This window comes from Gorilla gorilla, chromosome 4 (genome assembly GCF_029281585.2).
Source record: "Gorilla gorilla gorilla isolate KB3781 chromosome 4, NHGRI_mGorGor1-v2.1_pri, whole genome shotgun sequence".
NCBI lineage: Eukaryota > Metazoa > Chordata > Mammalia > Primates > Hominidae > Gorilla > Gorilla gorilla.
Genome location: NC_073228.2, coordinates 133,434,019 through 133,453,897, shown reverse-complemented (window position 1 = coordinate 133,453,897; position 19,879 = coordinate 133,434,019). Strand labels below are relative to the sequence as shown.

The window sequence follows — 19,879 nt, the reverse complement described above, 5'->3', positions numbered from 1 at the left end:
AGAGACAAGGTCTTGCTCTGTCACCCAGGCTGGAGTACAGTGGTGTCATCATAGCTCACTGTAACCTCAAACTCCTGGGTTCAAGTGATTCTTCCACCTCAGCCTGCTGAGTAGTTGAGATTACCAGAACACAATACCATGCCTGGCTAATTTTTAAACTTTTTTTGTGGCAACGAGGTCTCATTATGTTACCCAGGCTGGTCTCAAACTCCTGGCCTCAAGTGATCCTCCAGCCTCAGCCTCCCAAAATGCTGGGCTTACAGGCATGAGTGACCATGCCCAGTGTATTTATTGTGTTTTTAATTTCATCCTTCTGTATATATTTTTAGTGGTTGCTTCCCATAGGTTTTACATTACATAATATTCACCCTTAAAAGTCTACTTAGAATCAGTATTTTACCATTTCAAATGGAATATTGAAAGCTTAATTAACAACATGAATGTCCCTTTATCCCCCCCATGTATTACTGTTGTTGTCTTATGTATTAAATCTACTATACATCATGGACTCCAACAGATAATGTTACAATTTTTGCTTTCAAATATCAAGGCTATTTAAAATATTCTGGGGTTGAGAGTAGTCTATTTTATTTATCCAGATATTTGTCATTTCTTTTACTTTCTGCATTCCTGATGTTCCAAGTTTCCTTTAAGTATCATTTCCCTTCTGTTAGAACTACTTCCTTTGGCAATTCTCTTAAAGCAGCAATTTTGGCTAAGAATTCTCTTAGTTTTTCTTCACTTTATAATGTCCTTATTTTACCTTTATGTCTAAAAAATATTTTTTGAAAATATAGAATTCTACATTGACAATCCTTTCTTTCATGGATTCTGGATTTCATGGTTTGTCATGAGAAATTGGCTGTCATTGGAATCACTGTTCCCTTATAAATAACAGCTTGTTTTTTGGTGTCATTTTTAGTTCATCTTTAGCTTTCAGCAGTTTGATTATGATGTCTCCAGCTGTGCATTTCTCTGTGTATTTCTTGTGTGGAATTGCTCAGATTCTTAAATATGATGGTTTAAATTTTTTTCCAAATGTGAGAAGTCTTCAGTCATATTTTTTTTTTCTTCTCCTGGAGCCCATGATAACTACTGTGCCTCAGGAACCAGTGAGTTTCTGAGGCTCTGTTGGTATTGTTTTCCCAATCTTTTTTCTCTTCATTTAACAGATTGGATAGTTTCTTCTGATTTGTCTTAAAGTTCACTGACTCTTTTCTCAGTCAGCTCCATGCTGCTATTCAGCTTATCCAGAGAGATTTTATTCCAATTATTTTATTCTTAATTCTAAATAATTATTTATTCTTAATTCTAAAAATTCAATTTGCTTTTTCTTTCTATTTATTTACTAAGACTTTCTACCCTTCCATTCATTTGAAATATGTTTGCCCTTACTTGTTAGAGCATCTTTATAATAAATGCTTTAGTCTAGCAAGATAGTTCCAAAATCTGTGCCATCTCAGAATTGGCATCTGTTGGGTGTCTTTTCCCATGCAAATTGAGATTTTCATGTTTTTATATGTAAAATAATTTTGAATTGTGTTCTAGACATTTTACCTATAACATTAGGAGACTTATTTAAATCTTATGAAGAATGTTAATTTTTTAGCATAAAATCAACCTAGTTTGGTTCATGCTATAAGTTCCAAACTTACAAGGCTTCTGCGTGTTTTGGTTAAATTGTCAACTTTCAAGGCCTTTGCATTGCTATTGTAATAGCTCTGTTCTCAAAGAAATTTTAGAGTCATATCCACACATACAAAGCTTAAGGTTGAGCACAAGTTGGTAAACAGCTTTGAGGTCACTTTCCTAAGCCCTTCCCTCTCCATGCTCTTTTTAGCACCTTTCACTTCTATGCAGTTCTCATTTCAGTACTGCTTTCAGAAAGTGTGGAGTTAGTTATCTCTCTGCTGTGTTCTCATAATTATGTCTGTTTCCACGTACAAGCAGACGGAATCAAGAGATGAGAAGAAATGGCGTCTACCCCATCCTCATGGGATTAAAGCTGTTCAGATCAGAGAGGAAGATTTATCCAAATTTTTATGGCTCATCTTCCTGCCACTGTTACTACCCCTGCTGCTGCTATCATGGGATTGTAGAAGATGGGAGATGGGGCAGAAGAGAATGTAGACATTAAAGGAAGGGCTTCTCCTACTTTCTCTGAGCATCAGGGCCCCTTCCTGGTCCTTAATCCAGAACGGGAGGGCTTCTCCTAGTGTTTTATCTCTACAGGCCCTAATGACAACTTACAAGTGTGGGCTGTGTTGAATCCAAGATGGAGAATACAAAAAGAGAGAAAAATTATAAACTCACTGCTGGTTTGGTGGCACTTCAAATTCATATCTTCTTCCCAATCAGCCTGTTACTTTTACTTTTAAAAATCCTCAAACAGGTGTTCCATTCTCTCAAGTTTTATAGGTGCATTCAATGGGAGAGAGAAGGGTGGAGTGTGTTTACTCCAGTTTACCTGAAACTAGACAGAGATAGTTACTTCTCTGCAAAAAATAAAAATAATAAACCAACACTAGCATCTTATAACTCAAAGAAAACTACCTAGGGAATTGTATTTTTTTTCTATGATGCAAATCAAACATTTCCATTATCTCAACATTCTTTAGAGTTATTTCCACTGTCCAACTACTTAGAGGACAGGATTGGGAAGGACCTGGAAAATGCAGAGACAACTTTGGTATATCACTAGATTATTTACATATTAAAGTCCCAAAGCACTGCAATATTTGACAAAAGGATTTTCTTCTGTATGGGCTTATACAGTTTCTATATTTTGTCATGTAATAATTGATAATATTCTATACACCATAGTAGAACTAACCTACTAGACATCTGCTTTAAAATAATATAAATTGTATTAATGTTATTAGCATACTAATGATTAAACAAAAAGGAAAAAAACAGATTTGCGAATTTTCCCCAACACTGTTGCTTAAAAAAATGCTAAGAAAAATTTCTACTGAGTTCAAAATAGAGTTTTCTGATCAAACCAACATCATTAAAATTTGATGGCAGACCTTTTTTCCCTTCACATCCAGATTTGGAAGAAAATACTAAGGCTTCTCTATGTTTAAGAGATATGTATCAATACATTTATTCTTGTAAGCTATGATAGAAAAAGAGAAAAAGTTGGCTTAGTATAAAAGGGAGACGAATAGGAAACTTTTTAGGTTATCTGGGCAACAATAATGAAAGGCTAGGAAAAAGGAAAACATTTAAAGAATATATAAATAGGATCATTTTAGGCACCACTCTATTTCTAGCATCTAGCACCTAACACAAACTTGGGCACAGAATAGGGGTTTCAAAATATTGGAGGAAATTGAATAAATGATAAGAAAGAGAAGTGAAAAGAAGGTCATCTGAAATGCAAGAACCAATAAAAATTGAGGAAAATGGATACAGTAGCACATTTCATATTATCTTCAAAGTATATTTCCAGGCCTCTCAGATATGAGAATTTAGTACAAGATGAAGGTTATTACTCTCTGTGTATCAAATATATCTGAGACCCAGACCATCATAATGTGCCAATAGCCAATGCTTTGTGGCCATCTGGATTAAATGAAAACAAAGTTAAGAGAAATGGTACAGAATCAGCTTCTAATACATGTAGCAAATGCTCATAGGTTTATTCCTATTAAGTCTAATTATAATTATTGGGAGATTAAATAATGAAAAATCTAAATTATAGAAATAATTGTGATGGTTAATATTTCTGAAGTAAGTAATTTTAAATTTATTATTAAAAATTCTGATTAGTGTGTTTAATGTCTTAAACATGTTCATCAACAATAGAGTGACCATAGGGCTACTTTGCCTAGGGCATCCCAACTTCTGCTTTTGTCTAAGCATAATTATGTCTCTTAACTTTTAAAAGTTCCTTGGTATGAACTACAAAATATATGTTTACCTTATCTATAAATAAACCTCACAGGCCTTTTTATTTCAAAGCTAATGTCATGCCCAGGCCCAATCTGACTCCATTGGGTTTTCTTAGCTTCTTTGCTGGAGGCCCAGAGACTTGCATTTCCTCTATTCCAAGCTGGCGCCATCCAAATTACCTCCTTGAAGGACCAATTTTCCCGACCCCTTTCCTTTCTGTACCACAGTCAAGTGTTTAGAGCCATATCACCTTAATATGCTTTTGTTCATCACTGATGGGACAAGGGAAATGAATATTAAATATGGAGAAATTGGAATGATTACAGAATTGTATTAAGTCCTTCCAAAATCCTCGTAAAATCCTTTTGCTGTTTTACTGTCTCATCGGATATGATAAATGAAAATCTCTTCCAATTTCTCCCCTTAACTTTTATTTCTTAACAAACATTTTCTTCCTTCTTATTCTGTCCTCACCAAGGATCATGTATATACTTGCATCCAAGGTGGACTTGTTTTCTTCCCATATATAAGCCCCCAATTAATATGAAATAATACGCATCCTTTAGTCAGAATGAGCTAGTTTTCTATTGCTTCATAGCAAATTACCACTAATGTAACAGCTTAAAGTAACACCCATTTATTATCCCACATTACTATAGGTCAGAAGTCTGGGTGGGCTTGACTGGGTTCTCTGCTTAAGGTCTCACAAGGCCAAAGTCAAGATATCATTCAGGCTGTGCTCTTGTTTAAAGGTTTTGGAAAGTATCAGCTTACAAACTCATGCAGGTTTTTGCTACAATTCAGTGCCTTGCTTCTGCTTTAAGAGTTTCACCTGGAACGCTGTCTCTACTAAAAATACAAAAAATTAGCTGGGCATGGTGGCACATGCCTGTAATGCCAGCTACGGGGGAGGCTGAGGCAGGCGAATCGCTTGAACCCAGGAGGCGGAGGTTCCAGTGAGCCGAGATTGCGCCACTGCACTCCAGCCTCAGTGACAAAGCGAGACTACGTGTCAAAAAAAAAAAGTTTCACCTGGTTAGATCTCCATGTTTTAAGGTAAACTGAAAAACTTTAATTACCTCTGCAAAATTCCTTCACAGCAGTACTTAGATTAGCATTTGATTGAATAGCTAGAGGTCAGAAATCTTGGGATTGCCATATTTAGAATTCTGTCTACCACACTGAATATATTCTATTTGCATATCTGAAGCTTCCTGTGTTAATCACTGAGCAGTGCATTGTAACAACATATCTCTCACAAATGTGAAGACCTCTAAATATTCAAAAATTTTTCAAAAAATATTTTTTATAAAAGTATACCCATTGAAGGTGGGCACAGGCTTCTAATATGCTTGCTAATTTCTTCTGCAAAAGTATATGTCCCACTAGACTGAGTGGGCAAAAATCTGATTGTCAACCTTGAATCCATCATAGAGCTTGATATTGGACTTTGAATATATAAATCCCCAATGAATGCACTGGAACTCCCTTGAATACTTAATTACACTACCAATTCAATTAGAAACTAAGATTTATGTAGACAAAAGTTAACCTATTCTTTGCCTAGTCCAAAGGCTTAAAAATGTCAAAATATTACATATTAAACTAATAAGGCTTTTCAGTACAAACAATATAATTCTATCATCAAAGGTATTGAAGTAAAAAGATGACCTCAATAATTGCTTTAAGTATTTTAAGTCCCTGAAATTCTCTATGGTTGAGGTGCCATAATGCAAAATAAAAAAAAAAAAAGCCAAATTGCTGTTTGATAAAAATTAAGCTATTTAAAAATGAGCTTAACCTCTTCTCACCTAGCAAAAATGATTACTTCTGCTGAAATGTGGTATGAAGAATGTACTGATGTTTGGAAAGGGAAGGGTCTGGAGATTCTCACAGTGCAGTGTTGCCATAAAGGGCTATTTAAATATGTTTCAGTGTATGGATATGCTTCTTTTTGGCAGTTGCTTCCTGGGTGGTCTGTATACCTGTTTGACAATATGTCAAGTACATAAAATCAGAATATTCAGAAGCATAGAGAAGAATAACCTGGATCATTCCAACCTGCTCAAAGACAGAAAAAAAAAAGTTAGGATGTTGAAGCAACTAAGTTTCCATAGAATGCCTGGAGAGTCAGAGCATCATAGAGCTGGGAACTTGGTGGTAAAGGATACACAGCCTCTCTCATCAGCAAGTATTAGAGGAATATTCACAGCAGGAAACTTATTCAATCAGCATTTATCTTTGCCAGCTTTAAGTATTTACCAATTTTCTATACGTTAAAGTCCTTAAAAAGTCTCAGGAAACACGTGTACACACACACGCACACACACACGTAAACACTGACTATCCCCATTGATTATCAATCATTCTCAGCTTATGGCAGAATTGCTCAAAGAGGGTTATGCAGGATTCCATAAGACCCTTTCAGTGGGTCTTCTAAGACCTTTTCAAGAGGTATATACAAAGTTAAAACTGTGTTGACATTTGTAGTGATGGTGCCAAAGTAATGGTAGGTAAAATTGCCTAGTCAAGGCAGTGGCACCAACTTCACTGTCAGTCATTTTATTCACTGCCGCTTACTCCCAGGAGGGGTACCATGACAATTTCACTTCAAAATTTCCAGATGTAGCAGTAACATTTATTCATTTTATCAAATCTCAACACTTGAGTATATACATTTTAAAAATATTTTTGTGTAACAAAAAGGAAGTATGGATAAAGCATTTCTGTTGCAGGCTAAAATATGATGTCTCAGTTAAAAGTATTGTGAGATTGTTTGAGTTATGAGCTGAGCCAGCTGTGCTTTTCATGAAGCATCATTTTTTCACTGAAATAATAAGTGACAAACAGTATTCAGACTTGGAAATCTGAGCAATACTTGCCTAAAAATGAACAAAGTGAACTTGTCACTCTATGAAAACCAACTGATGGTATTATGACTATTTTTCTTGCCAAGAATAAAATTCAAGTTTTCAAGTGAAAAATTAGGATATTGGAAAACTTTCATCTGTCACCATGAGCTTGCAGGTTCTCAAAACTTAAATACTTTTCTGATAATATAGATGGTGATATTAACAGATAGATTAGATAGATAGATAGATAGATAGATAGATAGATAGATAGATAGATAGTAGGGTGAAATGTGTCAACATTTAGAAGATCTGCCTGACTCAGTGAACTAATATATTCCAATCAATAGATAATTGATACTAAAAAGTCATGCAGGGTGAAAAGATCCATTTAAAGTGTGAGATATACCAATAGATATTAATATAATAGAGTGTGAAAGTTCATCCTATGCTTTCACATTCTACATTGTCCCATTCCACAAACTTTTAAAACACTACAACATGGGTTTTAGAAAATGCACAATAATCTGAAAATAGTCCTCCATTTTTCAACTACATTCTGGGTAAGGCCACATTTTCCTCATACAGATCAACCGTAATAACATACAGAAACATCTTACATGCAGAAGCAGATATGAAATTCAGCTGTCTGCTAGAACCCAAACAAAGAAACTCTCAAAAATATAAAACAAAGCCATGTCTTCTCACTATTTTTATTGTTCTAGATAATATAGCTAATTTTTGTAAAAATTATGAATGCATGTCCTTTATGCTAACATTTGATGAGTTTATTATTAATTTTAAATAAATCAAAATGTTTTTAGAATTTATCTATTTTAATTTCTAATACAGCAATAATTGATAAATGTAACCTACATAAAAATCTATTTGGGATCTTAAATAATTCAAGAATGTAAAGGAGTACAAAGACCAAAAAGTTTAATAATTACTACCTTGAGGCATACAGACAATCTGAACATCTCTAAAACAGTTTCTAAAACTATTTTTTAAAAAAAACTTGCGGTGACATCTTAACTATAAAACCAATTATCCAAGTTAGTGTCACAACACATGTGAATGTTGAGCAAATTGGATTGTGTGACTAAGTGTTGCTGCAAGATGTATAAACATATGTATGTATAAAAATACATACATAAAGTACAGTAGTACTTAAAAAGTTTTCCTTGAAATTCTACTACCAGCAGTGAGAAAATTCTGGTTGCAAATCACCTGAACATATAAATGATGGAGTAAAAATAACAAAAATCATCTTAAATGCATAGCTGAGTTCACTCTTAAGGGAAATCCTTCCATGGGCTGAAGGAAAAGCAGGGAAGAGTTCTGAGCTGGCACCAATGTGCTGGTTGCCTATAGGCATTTGCCAATCTCAGATCCAAAATGTTCAGCCTTAGCCATTGCACTGGGACAAAGATAATGCCTGTTCAAGGTGAGGTCTCAGAACTGAAACTTCTAATTAAAGTGAGTGCGAGAAGATACCATCTTTCCCCACCCTCCCACACAAATAACTAAACTCAATGAAATGATAAGAAAAACAACCTGCTCCCTAAAAAAAAGTTATAGCATGAAAACTTGTCTACTTTAACCTAGACTCTGTTTTTGTTTTGTTTTTGTAGAACAGATGGCATTAAAATAAATTAGACTGATAGCTAAATCCTCAAGAGCAACAATGGATGCCAAAGGACAGGTCAACTAAATCTTCAAAATGTGCTGAAAAAACAAAAATACCAAATAGGTATCCAGAATCCTGGGATTTTGTACTCACTTAAAATATCTTTCAAGAATTGAAGTAAAATTAAGACATTTTCATACCAAATAAAACTTAAGTGTGTGTCCCCAGTAGACTTTTACTAAGGGAAATTCTAATAAATATTGCTTCAATAGGAGGAAAGTAAGATTAGGATAGAGAACTGGTTTGTAAGAAAGAATGAAGAACTAATAAAAACTAATAAAATAATAAATATGTGAATAAATCTAATTGAGCACTGACTGTAGAGAAACATAACATCTTGTGTGTTTTAAAAATCAAATAAGTTGTTTTAAAAAATGGTAACAGCCTACAATAGGGACAGGGGATATAGAATGTTTTAAGGGCTTTATATTCCTGACAGAAAAGAAAAGATAAACTTTGGACTTGGATATATGTTTGCATTTCTATCATAAACATGTCTTTAATGCATATAGGATTCTCTAAGGTGTATGTGTAAGAATGTAATTAATGACGTCAAGTTGTACAAATGCCAGTTTTACTAAATACTGCCCAAAGTTCTCCAAAATGATTATACCAATTTAAATTCACTCCTGAAGCACATTGTTTCCATAGATTCACATATTTGCCATCACTTTATAATGTAAGATTTTAATTTCATCAATCCCACTGGTAGAAATCTGCTTGTGATCTGAATGTTCATTTCCTTTACTACTAATAAAGTTGGGCATCTTACCATTTTATTTTTTTTAAATTCACCCTTGATGTATTATCTTCCAAAAATGGTCTTTGGAGTCTTTTGCCCTATTTGGCATGTCTACTTCCTTGTTTGTTTCTTACTTACTGATTTAGAAAAGTTGTTTTTATACTCTGGGTTCTAATATTTTGTTGGTTACATGTATTGGAAATACTATTAATATACATCAACAATTCTAAGATTCACCTTATTTCACATTGTAATGTCTTGAATAATATCTGAGAATTAAAATTAGTCATTGTCTTATTTATTTAGTGATACATAAAGTAATGGTATGTCTTGAAATCAATGAAAATTGAAGATACTTTAAAATCAATGAAATATGGTATCCTCTCCCTGACAGAAGCTTGCTTTTGCTCACTTTCATTACTATGTCTTTTAACATACATACATTTTAAATATTAATATAGTTCCTTTATGATTAACATTTCTGTGTACTCTCTAAGAAATCTGTCTCTACATCAAAAATAGACTCCTGTTTTTGCAAATTTAAACCATATGAATTAATCTCAAATTTTTTTCATGTGAATAACCAACTTAACATAATGTATTGAACTATGCCTTACCCAGTGATCTGCAGTATACATCAATTTCCAAATACGGGCAACTGCATTTTCATATTTACTGTGTACTATATCTTGGTATCTGATAGCGCAGGTTTCCTTCCTTCCCATATTCTTTCTTCAACAGTACCTTGGCAATTTTCAGACCTATGTTCCTCTATACATTTAGAATCATCCTATCTAGTTCCTTCAAAACTCTCGTTAGAATTTTAATGGCATGCATTGTATTAATAGATCAGTTTGAGGGAAATGAACATTTGTATCATACTTAGTCTTTCAGACCATGAGTAGAGTGTATCTCTTCATCAAGGTCTCCTTTATTGAATTGTAATATAGTCTATAATATTGTCCATATGTCTTACATATTTGTCATTAGATATATTTCAATATATTTCATATTTTACATAAAATAAACAAGTTTTAATTTCTTACTGCCTATCACCAAAATAAAATGCAATTGGTTATTGCATATTGATTTGATATCTAACCACCAATTAAACTCTCCTACTATTTCTCATAATTTAATTCTATAATCTGTTTTTTCTTTATGTAGATAATACAATTATCTAGTTTATTGTAATGCCTAAAATTTTCAGTGCATTGTCGAATAGAAGTGGTGGTAGCAGAATTGTTTCCTTGTTTCTGATTCTGAAAGGGATGCTTTTAATGCTCCACTGTTTAAAAGGAAAGATATTTACAAGTTGTTTTGTAAGTGACTTCTACTGGTTAATAAAGTTCCTACTTTTCCCTACTTTGCCAAGAGTTTTTATCATGAATGTGTTTTGAATCGTATGAAAGGCATTTTCTTTATCCAAACAAGATGATCATATGGTTTTTATCTTTAATTGGAATATATAGTTACATTTTAAAATGTTCTAATGTTAAACTACCCTTGCATTTCTGGAATAAACCTGCAATAAAATAACCATACTTGGTTATTTAAAAAAAAAAGCATTGTAAGATAATATCTGCTAATATTTGGTTTTGACTTTCTTAATTTCTTTTCTAATAAAGAAGGGCTTATCATTTTTCTATTTTACTCTGTCCTCTTAGGATTTAGTAAGACATTTATACAGTTTTAATCCCTCCATTTTCTATTTTCTAAAATAGTTGTATAACATTGAAATAATCCATCTTTGGAACATAGAAATCAACTACAAAAATCATCAGAGCCTAGTATTTTTGTAGGTAGATTTTATTTTATTTTTATTTTATTATAAGTTTTTTTGAGACAGGGCCTCACTCTGTTGCCAAGGCTGGAGTGCAGTGCCACCATCTCGGCTCACTGCAACCTCTGCCTTTGGGTTCAAGCGATTATCCTGCCTCAGCCTCCCAAGTAGCTGGGATTACAGGTGCGTGTCACCATGCCCAGCTAATTTTTTTTGTATTTTTAGTAGGGATAGAGATTCACCATGTTGTCCAGGCTTGTTTTGAACTCCTGGCCTCAAGCAATCTGCCTGCCTCAGCCTCCCAAAGAGCTAGGATTACAGGCAGGAGCCACTGTGCTTGGCCGTGGGTAGCTTTTAAAGAATTGATTCAATTTATTTAATTGTTAAAAGAAGAGATAGGCTTCTTTTTGGCTAATCTCTCAGCTAGAAATAGTTAACTATAATTAATCATGTTTGTTAACAGAACCTGAGTTTGTTGCTCCTTATATATATATTTATATATCATGGTACCAATTACTACTTTTTATCTAATCTCAAGCTCTTTACCAGTTCTCAAAACTAACCATAGAAACAGAATTGTTGATACCACAGTTTAAAGATTTGAAATCACCATGTTTCTTTATTCTTTCTCTAAATGATGGAGGCAACATTAACTTATAAAGTGTTCTGGTTTTCCATGGCTGCCTGTAATATTGCAAATTCAGTGGCTTAAGGTATCCAAATTTATTTTCTTGCAGTTTTCTAGGTTAGAAGTTTGACACAGACCTCACTGGCTAAAATCAAGTGTTGAAAAGGCTGTTTGTGTTCACTTATGTCGGCTCTAGGGAAGATTCTATTTCCTTGTTTTTGCATGTTCTAGAAGCTGCTCACATTTCTTCACTAGTAACCCCCTCATTCTTCAAACCATCCATAATGAGTTGAATTCTTTTCATATTGTATCTCTGTCTTTCTTTAGTAATCATGTCTCTCTCTGACTCAGAACTTTTCTGCCTCACTCTCCCACTTTTAAAAACTCCTGTGACAACACTGGGCCTACCATAATAATACAGGATAATCTCCCTATTTCAAGGTCAGTTGACTGGCAGCCTTAATTCCATCCACTACCTTAATTCCTTGTTGCTTTGTAACCTAACATATTCATAAATTCCAGGGATTAGGGCAAATACACTTTTGAGGACCATTATTCTGCCTACCACAAAAATTAAGGCAACTTCATAAGCAATAGCAGCAAAGAGATAGTTGCCACTTGCACAATGAAATATACTTTATTTCCCTTGAAATTTAAGTACACCACTATAGTTCATTCAATCTAAGATTTTAAAAACTTTGAATTAAATTCCGACAACCCTGGTAAGCCATTCATTGTGAAATGAATCCTAATTTCAGGGATTTAAAAGGAAAATGCACATATGTTTTTAAATTGATATTTTTATGGGTTAAAACATATAATAGCATGTATTTTCTTCCATGATCTACATACCTACCTACTGACCTACCAAACCATCTACATAACTATATCAACAGGAAAAAGTGTGTAATTGAGAAGGTGGTAAAAATTAATTTTACTTTTTATCCCCCATGTAGCTTTTCAAGTATAAGCTTAGTAAATAACTATAATTTATCAACGGAAGCACTTACTTAATAATATTCTGTAACATTAACATAGCCCAACTCATTTAAATGCACAAACCTTTTGACTCAGCGAATGAGCACAATATCCTATTGTTTTAAAGTTGAAATATTGGTAAATAAAATTATTTCTAAGTTTGTGTTTGTCATTTCCAATTTAATTCTATATCTTCATCTGAAGACATTGTTCTCACATTCAGTTTTCTAGTTGTATTTTTATCTATTGTATAAAAATGCTTTATGTTATAAAAGAAAGGTGACAGTACAGTCAGAAGATCTGAGGTAGAGTCTAGCACTACCATTTACTATCAGTGATTCTGGGAAAAATCTGTAACCTCTCCATGGGGAATAAGAGGATGTGATAGAAACTGGTGTAGATGAAATGCCAGTTAACTAGCTGCTTTGCGACTGTCACAGTTTCACAACATTCTGTGAGATAGAAGATGTAGCCTCTATTTTAAAGGTGAGGAATCCAAGCTTTCGAGTTATTAGTGTGCCTAAATTCACATAGTCAATAAGTAGCATAGCCCTGATTTAAATCTAGACATCTGACTTCAAAATCTATGATCCTTTTGTTTTTCAGGGCTTTCTTCATCTGTAAAATAATAGTGATAACAAAACTAGAGAGTTCAGATTTTGAGGGAATTAAATGAGATAATGTCCATGAAAATACTGTTTGAATTACAGTGCAAAGTATAAATCTTACTATTGCTTTGAAAATACAAGCATTCCTCTCCATTTATAACTCACATTAATAATATAAATTCAAATCCTGTAAGTGCTGTTCTTTCCTCTTACTATATCTATGAGAATAGGGAGAAGCATCTTAAAGTTATCATTCAATCCTATATGATCCAAACTAATGAATACTAAATCCACTTCTTCCCTTTCTCTTTCCTCTTTCCATATTTTCATTATAGAAAAAAAAAGTAAAATGGCTGACTTCACATCGGTTATAGATAAAAGAGAAAAGAAGTAAACAATGACTTAAAAGCATCTGTCAAAAATATATCCCTTTGGATTACATGAGGAGATTTTAAAATGTGTACAAATAAACATTTTATTGATATTAACCCTAAATCACTTTGGCTTTGTTTTACTAGAGATTGATAGCTGTTAAGATGATTGATAAGCTATATATACACTCATTTAATTTTTTAACAAGTCACAGAGCAGTTTACCAGCATTTTCTCTTAATAACAATAGAGAGGTTATTAATATTGCCCCATATTTTTCTTGCCCTGTAAATGAAAATATGAACATCAGGGAAGATTTTTATGCCTTAGGCTACAAGTAACGTAAAAGTCTTAAACTGGCTTAGTAGTAAGGATATACTGACTAACATATTCAGAAACCCAAACATTAGACTGGGCTTCAGGGTTGGAGGATTCAACAATATCATCCAGGAGAAAGAAACCTTCCATCTCTTCATTCTGCAGTATATGATGTCAGATTCATCCTAAGGATGGTTTCCTTCCTGATTATAGTGATCAGGGTTGCATTCTTCCTTCTTTATATCCAGTGGAGGCATATATGATCAAGCTCTAACCATCAAAAATGCTACCTTTTTCAGCTTGTTGAGGCAAATATAGGGAACAGATCATATGTCTCAACCAGGGCAATGGCATGTGCTGACTGGCTTAGGCCTAGGGTCCTGAAACAATCCCCATGATAGGCCTAGACTAATCATAACCCAACCCCGTAGGGCTACCCTTTCCTAACATAGCATTGCAGCTACACAGTGGTAGATGCATGGATGATGAGGTGGCAACCACAATGTCTATGTCTCACAAATATCTTTATAAATCTTATAAATATACAGTTATCCCTTTGTATCCATGGGGGATTGGTTCCAAAATCCATGGATGCTCAATTCCTTTTTATATGATGGAGTGGTATTTGATTATAACCTATGCACATCCTCTCCTATACTTCGAATCATCTCTAGATTACCTTTAATACCTAATATAATACCTAGCACTTACAAGATAAGTGCTATGTAAATAGTGGTTATACTATATTACTTTTAATTTGCATTTTTTGTTATCGCTGCATTTTTACTTCTTATTTTTATTTAGACAAAATATTTTTGAACCACAAGTGGTTGAATCCATGGAGATGGAGTCCATAATACAGAAGGCTGACTGTATATGACTCCAGACACAGGCATAGGTAGTGTGACAAGAAGGTTTTTGTGGGGTTTGGGTGAAACAGATTAATTTGACTTGGTTGTTATAAGTTTTCATTTTACCTCTCTTGAAGAAATATTTCAGATTTTTACTCTGTCAAGACTACATAGGGAAAGATCCCGTCTATATTTGGGCTAAAGGAAAAAAATCTGCCATAAGATACGGAAGGGAGAACTAGGCTTTAGTGATGTCAGAGGTGCTGATGACAATCTAAGGAATCAGCAAAACAGAGATAATTCAGGAAGGGCACTGGACTTTTCACACCCTATGCTGTAATATTTAAAACTGATTTATTTAAAGATCTTAATGAACAGGACAAACAGAGCCAAAGATTCAATAAATTGCTTTCCTGCCAAATCTTACATACTCTGATTATCAGAACACACTGAGGTACTCAATTATTCAAATGTGTTTTAAATTAGAAAATAAGATTTACATATACTATATCACAAATATACACACAATTTTGAATTAGCAGATTTAGCAAGATGTGAAGTTCTGTTGTTATCAAAACAGAAATTGGTTCTTCTTATTAGTAGCTGCTTACAGGCTATGAAGAGTCAGTTCGTGTGTATAGCTATGGAAGATGGCGCCTGAGTTGCTGATTTCTCACATGTGCTCAAGCAAGGCAAGATGTTGAGCTGTCCCTATCAAACAAGGCTTTTGGGGGCAACATTGCTGCTTACATGAAAGAAAAGGTTATTATTTTGAGACAAGCTTTACTGATAATCAAAAGCTTCCATGGTTAGGGTAACAAAAACCAGATATAAAGTTTTAAATTCTGGAGATTCAGACAGGAAAAGAAGAAAACTGGGGGAAGCAGGCAAGAGAGTCAACAGTAGGAAGATGGTCCCTACATCAATTCCGCTTTTCCTTAGGTGCCCAGCTCTTTTCATGCCGACAATTCCTTCTGAACCAAATATTCCCTTGATTCCATCAACATCCACTTTACATTATTATAACCACTTTCCATCATAAGTTTTATGAATAATACATGTCAAAAATCCTTATATTATCTAAGATTTTAAACATATGAGGAGGTTGATGAAAAATTAGGTTAATGGAACTAGTTAGAATTATCTTTTAAAATACTAATATCCCTATGTTCTGTTTCTACCCCCTTTTATTTATTATTCACTTTATAAAAAAAAAAATGACACAACAAAATGGTCAAGTTAAAATACTGCTCATCCTATAGAAATGAACCCTACATGATATGCCAAAATTAGATTACAATTCTTAAATGAACCTTACCAATAATATATTGTTACACACAGCTATGTAACTTAAAATTAAATATATGTATTTATATATAAAGATTGGGGTATCTTTGGATAGATACATTTATATTTATATAGATACATTTTAAAACATGAACATATATGTGACCATTTTCTCAAAATTAGAAGAACAGTGGTTTCATGAATTCTGTTGGCTATCTGGTTCTGTTTTAGGCACTTTAGATATCTAATACAAATGGTGAAAAATTTGCCACTTCATGTAAGAAGAATCATACTGAATCAAGCAGTTTATTTTGACACAGTCTGCAAAGGCCTTTAAGCATATGTAACTCAAAAAATAATCTGTTATCCTGCAAATTAGTCAAACATAATGTCATTAATATATTTTGTCTTTGGTTATTAATAATAATAAAATTTTATTGAACCCATGTGTGTATCTCTGAGAAAATAACAAAAAAGGACTAATTATAGCCTTAAAGCATCACTTAAAGATTGTCTCCAATATATATAGTTGATACATGTCTTTTACACTGAAGTGCTGACAAATGATTAAACATATAGGTAGAAAATATGTATGTCTGACATTTTGAAGTTATTCCTTTATAACCAGAACACAAATAATTTCCTATACTTAAACAAGTGATATGTTCAAGTTCTCCAGAACTCCAAAAGTGTGAGAATTTTCACACTTACCGACAGTATCACATGGTTCATCTTTGTGCACACAGAAATCTTTCCTAGAAAGAAAAATAGAAAACTGAAATAAAGATAAATTATTTTGTACAAACAAGACATCATGTGACTCATTTTTAATAGTTATATGATTAATTGAAGCACATCTGTCATCTCCAAGAATCTAATAAAACTGTGAATAAGATTAATTTTTAATTCTAAGGGAAGATTAATTAAATTTTATAGCACATGATATAATTAATCCTCAGACATTAGACAGTTCCCATATGATGGACAATATTTCAAAAGTAAGATCCCATCTTGTTTTGAATTTTACAGTATTCTATTGTTTTATTACAAAAAAATCTGGTATTGGGACAAGGCTTTCCATTTGAAAAATTACTGGAAGATACCTACTTTATGTAACACAAAAATTATTTCCAGATCAAAGATTTAAATGTAAGAAATACAACTTAAAACAACATAATATTTTCTATCATAAGACTGGCAAAGTTTTTAAAAGACTGATAATCATTTTATTAATGGTATAAGGAAATTATTATTTTACATAAATGGGATCTATGTATAATATTTTATAATTTTTACTCTTTATCTGAAATTATATCTTAGCATTCCTAAGAATGCTTCACTCTTGTTATCAATTATTTAGGATTTCATAGAGCAAAATTTAATACACCTTAATAAGAGTTATGAGATTTGGGGGCAGAATATATGAAAGCAAAACTTTTAATCTACCTCTTACTAGCTATGTGATCTTAGGCAACTTATTTAACCTTGTTGTTCCTCTGTCACCTCATCATAAAGATAGAGGTAGTAATAATACCTACCACCTAGGTTTATTGTTCAATTTAAATGATTTAACATGTATAAAACCTTAAAAACTTAGGTTACTGTGCAAGGGAAATGAATTAACACATATAAGGTATTTAAAACAGCGCCACACACAAAGTAAGCTCTAAAAAGTTAGTTGTGATGTTTTGGTTGGGGATTTTTTTTATTGCTGCTATTAGTGTATCATAACATAAGCAACTTCTTAGCAATAAGCTTTTAGGTTCTATACAATTTTTACTATCACAAACAATATTACAATAGGCTTTTTGTGTGTACATAAATGAGAAATGTAAAATTATCTTTTTAAAAAAATTTCCTCGTTACAGGATCTGAAAGCTGTATCTAAATGATAAAAAAAAAATGACTTTTAAAATTAAGCACAATACTTTTGCCTATTCACCAATGAAGTCTACATTGATCTTTATAATGGTTAGCTTTCAATTCACATCTTGCTTGGCTCATCAGCAGCATTTGTGAGTTAATACATACATATATCTATATATGTATACATATGTATACATATATAGATATATGTATAGATGTATCTGTATATGTATATATATACAGATATGTATAGATACATGTATATGTATATCTAGATACATATATACATATACAGATACATGTATATGTATATATAGATACATATATACAGATACGGATACATGTATATGTATATATAGATATATGTATGTGTGTGTGTGTTGGTAAATGTTCCTTGCATATTAGAAATGTATATTTAATTTTTTGGAGTGCAGTTCCACATAAGCTCGTTACATTTAGCTCTTAAAAGCTCTGATATACAATTGTTAAGTAGAATAATCAATACTGGATTGATTTTTACATTGTACTGACAAAAGACTGTTAAAATTCCATTGTGCTTATAATTTTTTGATGTTTCCCTGTGATTCTAATTTTTGATTTGTTTATCTCAAAGTTTATTGTTTATTAAGTACTCGGTCTCTAAGTTTGATTGTTTATTTTGAACTATTATTTTTATTATTGTGTAAAATCTATATGTTTACTTTGCTAAGGTGGATTGTGTCTGATACTAACAAATATTAATATACAGTACTGCACTAATATTTGCTTGTCCTATCTCTTTCATTTTGTTTTCAACATCAATTTTCTCTGAGTCTCTTATAAAGAACAAATAGTGAAATTTTTAAAAGCTAGTTATATAATATCTTTTAAATGAATTTAATCCTTTTCTATTATTGATATGTTTGGATTTCTATTATTTATGATTTCTATTTACCAAGTTATATTTCTTTTTTATTTTATTTATTTATTTATTTTATTATTATTATACTTTAAGTTTTAGGGTACATGTGCACAATGTGCAGGTTTGTTACATATGTATACATGTGCCATGTTGGTGTGCTGCACCCATTAACTCGTCATTTAGCATTAGGTATATCTCCTAATGCTATCCCTCCCCCCTCCCCCCACTCCACAACAGTACCCAGAGTGTAATGCTCCCCTTCCTGTGTCCATGTGTTCTCATTGTTCAATTCCCATCTATGAGTGAGAACATGTGGTGTTTGGTTTTTTGTCCTTGCGATAGTTTGCTGAGAATGATGGTTTCCAGTTTCATCCATGTCCCTACAAAGGACATGAACTCATCATTTTTTATGGCTGCATAGTATTCCATGGTGTATATGTGCCACATTTTCTTAATCCAGTCTATCATTGTTGGACATTTGGGTTGGTTCCAAGTCTTTGCTATTGTAAATTGTGCTGCAATAAACACATGTGTGCATGTGTCTTTATAGCAGCATGATTTATAATCTTTTGGGTATATACCCAGTAATGGGATGGCTGGTTCAAATGGTATTTCTAGTTCTAGATCCCTGAGGAATCGCCACACTGACTTCCACAATGGTTGAACTAGTTTACAGTCCCACCAACAGTGTAAAAGTGTTCCTATTTCTCCACATCCTCTCCAGCACCTGTTGTTTCCTGACTTTTTAATGATCGCCATTCTAATTGGTGTGAGATGGTATCTCATTGTGGTTTTGATTTGCATTTCTCTGATGGCCAGTGATGATGAGCATTTTTTCATGTGTCTTTTGGCTGCATAAATGTCTTCTTTTGAGAAGTGTCTGTTCATATCCTTCACCCACTTTTTGATGGGGTTGTTTGTTTTTTTTTTGTAAATTTGTTTGAATTCATTGTAGATTCTGGATATTAGCCGTTTGTCAGATGAGTAGGTTGCGAAAATTTTCTCCCATTTTGTAGGTTGCCTGTTCACTCTGATAGTAGTTTCTTTTGCTGTCAGAAGCTCTTTAGTTTAATTAGATCCCATTTGTCAATTTTGGCTTTTGTTGCCATT

At 33.0% G+C, this 19,879-nt stretch overlaps 1 protein-coding gene across 2 annotated transcripts in view; it reads right to left on the bottom strand.

Annotated features, from left to right (window-relative positions):
- Window positions 1–19,879, bottom strand: part of ADAMTS19 (ADAM metallopeptidase with thrombospondin type 1 motif 19) — a 278,745-nt gene that overhangs the window by 170,976 nt on the left and 87,890 nt on the right. For both annotated transcript variants that reach the window (XM_063706747.1, XM_031010623.3), the window contains exon 7: window positions 16,714–16,757. In XM_063706747.1, the coding sequence (XP_063562817.1) occupies window positions 16,714–16,757 (44 nt within the window). The remainder of the gene's footprint in view (window positions 1–16,713; window positions 16,758–19,879) is intronic.